The 10000-nt window shown below is 35.5% G+C and overlaps 1 protein-coding gene across 1 annotated transcript; it reads right to left on the bottom strand.

The window, feature by feature from the left end:
* Positions 1 to 1254: 1254 nt before the first annotated feature.
* On the bottom strand, positions 1255 to 3544 carry LOC106881441 (potassium voltage-gated channel protein Shaker). Its single transcript, XM_014931826.3, has one exon. It carries the CDS (start codon positions 3468 to 3470, stop codon positions 2106 to 2108), a length of 1365 nt encoding a protein of 454 aa, XP_014787312.3. The 5' UTR covers positions 3471 to 3544; the 3' UTR covers positions 1255 to 2105.
* Between the last annotated feature and the right edge of the window lie 6456 nt (positions 3545 to 10000).

Raw genomic sequence — 10000 nt, 5'->3', positions numbered from 1 at the left:
CTGCACTTCTAGCAATGTCATTTACTGCATCTCCTGCTCTTTCTACCCTTCTCACTGTACATCGGTCAAATGGGACGCTGCTTGGCCGGCCAGTTCACAGAGCGCCTCTGAAACATTAAATTCGAATTGGCTCCAGTCTCACGCCATTTCCGCTCTACCGGTCATTCATTACAACACCTGTCTGTGTTTGGATTATCTTTGCACAGTGACCATCCGGACTCCCGTCTGTGCTGTGAACAGGAATTAATCTTCTCTCTTTGTGCCACATGGGCTCAACACCTCTCCCTTCACTCCTACCACCTTCTCTCTTCATTGATACCTCTCCATCCACACCCCACCTCTACACCACATCCTCACTCCAAACATACACCCCACCCTCACATTCCCAACACCACACCACCCCTCACCACACACCATCATCTGCACACCAACACTATCATCCGCACAACCACACACTTACACATCATCATCCACATACTCACACACCATCATCTGCACACTCACACACCCACACATTACAAACGGACACATCCACACGTCAATGTTACTAGCCCCTATCCACACGCACACTAACACTCTCACATACACATGCACACACAACTTTGTTTTAGGATCACCAGTACTTTATTATCTCCCCTTCTTCCTAGCTCTCCCGTCCAACTACTTTTTTCCAAGCAGTCGCCATGATTGAGCGCTAAATCCACAAGTTTTTTTTTAATTCTCTCTCTGTTTATTTCCTCATGTTCCTTTCTGTTGAAGACCATAGGCTGGAAGCATAAAAGACTTTCTCACCTTCTTAAGTGTCAAACTAATACACCTGCTTGTTGTTTATACACCTGTCTTTGTCTTTTGTTTTTCTGTAAATTTCAACTCTCTCTCTGTCTGTCTGTATGTATGTATATATGCATGCATGCATGCATGCATGTATGTACACACACATGTGAAAATGTGTCAGTGGTGTTGTTTCTTACATATCTCATGTTTGGAAACAAACACAAAGGAGAAACATACAGAAAGCAGCTAAAAAATGCATAAACTTCAAGAAATATTTTAAAATCATTGTAATTTACAGAGTTTACAAGAAAACAATCAGAAAATTAGGGAGATGAAATTGCGAAACAACTATTACACAGTATTATAAATCTGCAGGGAAGAAAGCCCTAAATTATACATACCAAATCAATTTACTGAATAATGTACTATTCAGTGATTTTGAAACTAAGTAAAAACAATACAACATAAGAGGAAAAAAGGGAGGTGAGAAGAGGAAATAACAATAGTACTTACCAGTATTGAAACTGTAACCGTTGTCATTAGTGCAAAATTACACTGAACTTCAGTTATGTAATGTAGTCATCCACATGGCTGATGTATAAGGTAAATCTTTCCTCTGAATTTCATTAAGAAAAGTATAATTACAAAGTTTCCTTTGTGATGTCCTAAAAATCAGGAAGTGGAATTCCGCAGAAAAGCTCTTGATATCAGTCTCGCATAACATTTGCTTTGGCAGTGGCAATATCGACTATATTTCCAAGATACCTTCACACTTTCATATGACATTGAATAAAAGTTTCTTTTAGTGGACTTTTTTAATATTTTTAATATTGATTGGTTTACAGATTAAACTTTAAAATATTTTTGCTTCTTTCTAAGAGTAAAATAAGCAATAATAATAATAAATAATAATAGTAATAAATAATAATAATAATAATAAATAATAATAAATAATAATAATAAATAATAATAATAATAATAATAATAATAATAATAATAATAATAATAAAATTTACAAAATTTAAAATTTGGAAAGATAAAGAGATACTTTAAGGTGTTTTAACCTACACAAAAATAGAAGAAAATAAATTAAAAACATTAAAGATCCACTTATTTGTTTTATCCTCAATCAGCAATAAAATCAACTGTACTTTTGGAGACTATTTCTTCAGAAGTTGTGATGGCAAGAAAATGCTTTTAATAATAATAATAATTATTATTATTATTATCATTACTTTTATTATTATTACTAAACAGTAACCAATTTGAAGGTAATAATATCAACAATAAAGCAAATGGTAAGGGAAGCTTTCCTTGATAAGAGGCAGGTTTCATACATCAGTTTCAATACTGAGATTATTCATATTTAGGTTAGTGGGATTGTTAATTTTGGTAGCATGGTTTTCTTTGATTCTTTCATTAATGACACTACCCTCTTCCATCTCCATAATATCAGATCCATTTTCAGAAGTATATGAACTCCTTTTTTCTGGATAGTTTATTGCAGATGTAACATGGTGATATTTGTCTTTATCATCATTCTCTGTCTCTCTATGGTAAAAATAATTAAAATTGGAAACAATAACAGGAACAGGTAAAGCTATGGTTAATACACCAGCAATGGCACACAATGACCCTACCAATTTACCCCATACTCCAATGGGCCGCATATCACCATAGCCAACTGTTGTCATGGTGACTACAGCCCACCAAAAGGCGTCTGGAATACTTTTAAAATGTGTCTGCTCAGCATCAGCTTCAGCAAAATACACAGCACTAGAAAATAAAATGACCCCAATGAATAAAAAGAATATTAATAAGCCAAGTTCTCTCATACTAGCTTTCAATGTCTGACCAAGAATTTGTAAACCTTTTGAATGTCTTGAAAGCTTAAATATACGAAAAACTCTAACTAATCTAATAACTCTAAGAATAGCCAGAGACATTGCCTGGTTGTTGCTCTTATTCTCATCTGCAATCACTGTACCTAATGTAATGAAATATGGAATGATAGCAACAATATCAATGAGATTCATTATGTTCTTAAAGAATCCTATTTTTTCAGGGCAAGATGCAAATCTCACCATAAGTTCTGATGTGAACCATATTATGCAGCATGTTTCAATAATGAAAAAAGGTTCTCCAAATTTTGGTATATCATCTTCCTCGATTGTTTCATTTACAAGCCTGTAATGTTTGAATTCAGGCAAAGTTTCAAGGCAAAATATCACAATAGAAAGTAAAATTATTACCACAGAAAATATAGCTATCAGACGTGCAGCTGTAGAACTCTCTGGATACTCAAATAGAAGCCATACACGACGTTGAAATTCATTTTCAGGAAGTGGACGTTCCTCTTCTTTAATAAATCCTTCATCATCACGATATTTTTCAATTGCTTCAGCACCAAGTTCATAAAACTTAATTTCCTCTGAAAATACATCCAAAGGTACATTTACCGGTTTTCGTAACCGACCCCCACTTTGATAATAATAGAGTATTGCATCGAAACTTGGACGGTTCCGATCAAAGAAATATTCATTTCGGAGAGGGTCATAGTAACGATTTCGTTTCTTGGGATTTCCCAGCAGAGTATCTGGAAACTGGGCAAGTGTTCTTAACTGTGTTTCAAATCGCAGTCCACTTACGTTGATGACAACACGTTCGCACCGTTCATAGTCACAGCCAGGAACCATTCCATCTTCAACATGGACATTGTCGTCCTCTGTGTGCTTGGGAAATGACCTGGAAGTAGGAAGATTATAGAGGTAGAGAGTGAGTTGTATTTATTCATAAACTTTATCTTATATTGGAATTTGAGAATAATAGCATCAATGATTATGGATTTCTAATGAGTTAGTGATTGACTCACAACATTTCTGACAGCAAAAAGTGACAAATGAATACCTGTAATCAGAGATATTTCAAAGTACACATGTATTTAATCAATTTTTAGATCCCTCAGTAATATACAACAAAAAATGAAAATATTCATCATTATCATTTTAAGAGCCACATATACATGCTCCCATTTTTCAGAGAGAGTTTATTGAGGCAGATTTTCTACAGCTGTATACCCTTCCCATCGTCAACTCTACCCCAACACACACAAGTGAACTGGCATGAGAGCACTTGAGTGTTCTACATATGAACATGACTTTGATAACCTTACTATTATTCCACTGCACTACTTGTGTATCCATAGCTTGCATTGAGTACACTGTATGGAATTCCTGCCTTCACCTTTCCTACATAGCAAGCAGGGCCATTTACTTAGTGGGTAGAGTTCTGTCTGTTTTCTTGCTTACTAAAACCTTAGTATTTGCTATGCTAACCATAAGGTCGTTAGATTCCAGGTTTCGTTTCCACATCTGGAATTCCTCTTCTAGCTCTGATACAGAATTTGCTTTGAGAGCAGCATATAGCAGTTCCCAGCAACAGACAGTCTTGAATTCTGTTCCTACCTGTACACTAAATTCACCACTATATTCATGCTTCACTCTCACTTTACAGACAGAGCCTCTGTACATGGCCTGTATAACTTACAAGAGTGACTTGTAAGACTTCCTCAAAGCCCACTATATCACACACAGGAGTACTCCATCAAAGGCTTTCTCAAGATCAACAAATGTTAAGAATAACAGTTTATTCTTTGCTAAATACTTCTCTTGCAGTTACCTGACAGTGAAAATCAAATTGGTAGTGCTTCGCCCCAGATCAAAACCAAACTGCATATCATCTAGTCTAATTTTTTCCTAGTTAATTGGGCTATAACTGTGTAATTTTCGTCAACTGGTTCAGTAATTTCATGCCTCTATCATCAGCTGGTTCAGTAATTTGATGCCTTCTATATACAGCATCTCCCTTACCCTTGTAGCAGCTGACATCAAGCCATGAAAACTCCAGATATTTGGGGAAATTGATTTTCTCGAATGCCCCAGAGGCTCAATAGAGGTAGTAGATCATTTCTGCTACCTAGGGAACCAATTAGTAGTGGAGGAGGATGTACAGAAAATGTTATAGCTACAATAAGAATAGGATGGAGAAAATTCAGAGGGCTCTTACCTCTGTTGGCAACCAAAGGTCTCTCTCCCTCTCTCTGATTGAAAGGAAGATTGTATGATACATGTATACAAACAGCAATTCTACATGGAAGTCAGATGTGAGCCTTGCGTGCAGACGATATGCAAAGGCTAGAGAGGAATGATGTAGGTTCCATTAAGTGTGCAATCTAGGAGTACATGTGTAACCGAGTGCTAGAATACTGAGAGAAAAGTTAGGCAAAAGAGACAGTGCGCAAGAGAGACAACTGTGCTGGTTTGATTGTGTGTTGCAGATGGATGTCAACAGCTCCAAAAAGAAATGCTGATCACTCAAAGTAGATGGAACTCAGGGAAGAACGAGACTCATGAAGACATAGGATGAAATACTAAAGAATGACTTCTGGACACTGGACCTTATGGAAAGGATGACAATCCTCCACAACAAAAGTGTTAATCCCACTCCCCCTGATGAAAAAGATTGGACTGCAAGAGCCCTATACAAGTGCCACATAAACAGCACATGTACTGGTGCCATGCAAGAACACACAAGCCATGTAACGTTTAAAGCACCTAGCACACACAGTTAAGTGGTTGGCATCATGAAGGGTATCCAGCAGTAGAAACCAGGTCTAATCAGATTGAGACCTGGGGCATCTCTCCTGCTTGCCAGCTCTGGTCAAACCATCCAACCCATGCTGGTGTGGGAAACAGATGTTAAAGGATGATGATATATATACACATATACATACATTATATATATATATATATATATATATATATATATATATATATATATATATATATACACACACACACACACACACACACATATACATATACAGAAACATATATATATGCACACATATAGATATATACACAAACATATATAATATGGAGAGTGGCTGCATACCTTTCAAAAAGATAGACATCAGGCAGATGTGGCCAACAGTGCCACCTCCAAGGAAACACAAATAGCAAGTGGTGTTCCACAAGACACTGTCTTAGGGCCACTGCTATTCATAATCGCTCTCTCTGATATGCCCTCAGCTGCTCAGATAGCCACCCTTGCTAACTATGTAGATGACACAAAAGTATGTATTTAGAGTATGTATATATATTGCATATTGCCCATGTTACATGCAATTGAAGAATGAGACTTTTCTGTTATATTTTCTTTAAGGAACTGGAATAACTATGATTTGAATTTCATCAAAATTGCAGATGTGGGGTCTTTCCTTCTTTACACACCCTAAAAAAATTCTAATCATGAAACATGTATCTCATACTAATGATCTTTATGCGCATATTCCAAAATTTCAGTCTTCTGGAACCTGTAAAAAGGATTTTGCTCCTGAAAAATGGAGCTCATGGAGCTCTAAAATGTGGGAATGAAGGCCCCTATTGGGGATGGGTGTGTTAATGTCAACCAGAGAAGTTGAATTGTTGGGAATGTTTTTAACTTGGGTCTTATAGTATGCCTGTATATATGTGAAAGTATAGTTTCAGTATGAAATTGAAAGTATTTAAGTGAAAGTATCTGACATTACAGTAGCGGTATGTTATTGTTTCACTTTTGATACGTAATAATGAAATAGTGGAGGAGATATGATATTGGTGTGGGCTCGAACTATGCAAGAATTGAAAAAATTTTTGGGCCTAAGACACTACATGGACCCTAAGTAAGGCATGTGTAAATTTAGAATGATATTGGTTATGTAGTTCTCGAGTTTTAGGGATTCACACAGACACACATTCTCATCTTTATATATATAGATATATATACACACACACACACACACACACACATATATATCAATATAAATATATGAAAGTCAATGAAGTTTGGTAAAAAAAAAAGGTGACACCTCGTAAACAATATTCCTTGTTGAGCATATGCAAATAGGTTTATTTTGCTTCCCACTCTTGAGCAGCCAACATACAGTTGTCCATGTGAGAAGCAGGGCTCTTCCAAGAGAAGACCAGCCACAGAGAGGGTTTGACCCTGAGATTTGTTAATGGACATGGCAAAAGTGACACAAAGGGGGAATTGCAGTCTTCTGAATGTAAAAGGAATGTCTGCTCCTGATGGAGTAAGAGGAATTCTTGGAATAAAGATGTCATCACCTTTTCCACATCCAGAAAGAATGGTAGCCTCGATAACGTGTGACATCATCTTCTTTATCCCTATGATTCAAATTTCATCAAAATTGCATATGAGGGTTCTTTCCTACTTTACACAGCTTAAAAAAATTCTAATCATGACATACTTATCCCATACTACTGATATTTATGCACACATTCCAAAATTCCAGTTTTATGGACCCTGTAAAAAGGATTTTGCTCCTGAAAATGGAGCTCATGGAGCTGAAAAATGTGGGAGTTAAGGCCCCTATTGGGGGTGGGAGTGTTAATGTCAACCAGAGAAGTTGAATTGTTGGGAATCTTTTTAACTTGGGTCTTATATGTATTGTTTGAATTTCTTTGAAATAGGAAATATATGTATGTTCACTGGGTTTGTAAAAGAGAGCAAAACTACAGGAAACCAAAAGACGAATGATCACGATAATCAGTCAGCTACCCTAGCCTAGTCGTTACTACTCCCCAATGTAGGATTCCTCACCATACAGGTGACAGGCACAGCCGTAAGATGCATTACGGATCTGTAGCAATTGGAAGGGCATGACCCAATTGAAATAACGTGTGACATTTGGAGTAAAGGGAAAAGAAAGTGTCGCCTCTGGAGTTTGCAAATGACCACTATATCGACAGGTAACTGGGCAGAAAAAATTTACAATCAATAAATGTCTTAGAACAACCAGTCACTCATCTGGGAAGGCCTTGAAATCAATGTTACCAACTGGGGACTATGTATGACCCAGTGATAATAAAAAGACTGAAAAGGGGTCTGCAACGAAATAATTTTACTCAACACTTTGCAAGTGAATCAGTGGAGGCAAAGATGTGTCTCATTTACTTGACAATCTATGCACCACATTGCAGAAATCACAATGTAAGTATATCTGAAAGGATAGTCTTACACTGTTGTACCATTGAATTACAAATAATGCTCATCTGTTATGTTCGGGTGACCCTATAGCTTCCAATAGTACAACTGTATTCGTCTTTGCTTAGGAAAAATGACTAAATTGTGGGTGTGAAGTACCCATGAAGGGGTCTTTGTAACTTCTAAGAAGAAATTTTAGAAATATTACTTTATTTGTGTGTAATATGTATGATTAAAATTTCATCAACATCAAAAATATCTGAATTTTCATAGGGGTTATGGCTGTTATGCATAGAAAATAATTTCCAAATTTCATAAAGATCCATTCAGTACTTTTGACGTATTTTTGGATAAAAAAAATGACTAATGTGTGTGTTTGTGTGCATGTGTATGTGTGTGTGTATGGGTGTATATATGTATCGATATCTGTATGCACATATATATGTGTACATATTACATGTACATCTATATATATATATATACATATATAGATATATATATATAAATATATATACATATATATATTAATATACGGATAATAACGCAAATTAATGGTAAAACAAGATACAGGATATTTTGTTGAGAAATAATAATAACAATATGCAAGCTTACAAGGAGAAGAGCGGGTATATTTAGTTAAAGTTACTAATGGTACAAACACAACCAATGTAGCATTACTGGGAAGAAATTACTTAACCAACTATAGAAGGGGAAATAGAAGACATGTGGCGATGGAGGCAGTAATAGATATTGTTTAAGATTATATTAAAGGATATTGTTCAGAGGACATTTGGTAAAAAAAAAAAAAAAATAACAATAATAATAATAATAATACCTAAAAACTTAAACTAGTAAGAAGGATGGAATTTATGATAATAAATGAAGGTATGTCTCTGCCAGTGCTTACATCGATATGCTTTCTGTGTTAACTGGTTTACTAGACGATTCTTGGAGAACAGAATATGGAAAAGCTCCAAGTTACAAAGAGGACAAAAATCCTTATCTTTGTCATAGTGAACTGAAGTAGCCAGTATAGACCATTCCAAAGAGAATTGTTTACTGCAATCTTTCAGTTCCCAAATAAATTTACTTAGGCCGGTGCTGTTAGCTTTATTCCTATCCCTAAATGAAGAATAATGGTTCAATATTCTCTTGGAGACCTGCATCGATGAGCTACCTACGTAAAACGAGACATCTGCGAAAGACATTACCTTAAATTAATAAATCACATTCTTGGTCTTGGCATTCGCACTTAAAAACTTACTTCAATTAGGATTTGATTCCGACATGCTAATCTTATTGTTGCTACAGATATTGTTATATTTACTAATATTGTATATACTACCTACATTAATACCTGAGTGTGTTAAATTATTGGAGTAATTATTATTGTTATTGATATAAACATTACTATTATTATCAACATAACTGGGATGGCTGTCTAGAGATGAATCTAAAAACCTGAAATTATGGGAAGATATATTCTGTAAGAAATTTTTAGCATTAGAAAACTCAAATCTAACCTTTCGTGAGTTTATCCTATTATTGTATATATATACATATATATATATATATATATACATATATATATATATATATATATATATATATATATATATATAAACTCCACTTGCGAAGACCTGTTGAGGCAAGTGAAATCGAAATCGAGTTAAATTCGACGACTGGCACCCATGCCAACGTTGTCTCCTTCATTGGACACGAAACTCAGCTTGCAAAGACAATATAATGTATGGGTATATTTATTTTTTTATATATTACTAGCAGAAATACCCGGCGTTTCCCTGGTTAAAGAGAATAATGAAATCTAAAAACGCCGTCTAGACTACGCATCATCTTTATATATAGAGATGTATATACACACAGGCACCCAAACACACGTATATATATGTATATCAATATAAATATATGAAAGTCAATGAAGTTTCGTAAAAGAAGGTGATCATGTACATACTTTCTTGCTGTTGTGATTATAACACCTCATTGTAAACTATGTTCCTTGTTTTCCCTTGTGGAGCATATACAAATAGGTCTTTTGTTGCTGCCCACTCTTGAGCAGCCAACATACAGTTGTCCATGTGAGAAGCAGGGCTCTTCCAAGAGAAGACCAGCTACAGACAGTGTTTGACCCTGATATTTGTTTATGGACATGGCAAAAGTC

This window comes from Octopus bimaculoides, chromosome 5, assembly GCF_046866305.1.
Source record: "Octopus bimaculoides isolate indiv1 chromosome 5, ASM4686630v1, whole genome shotgun sequence".
NCBI classification, from domain to species: Eukaryota; Metazoa; Mollusca; class Cephalopoda; order Octopoda; family Octopodidae; genus Octopus; species Octopus bimaculoides.
This window is presented reverse-complemented; position numbering and strand designations above follow the sequence as displayed.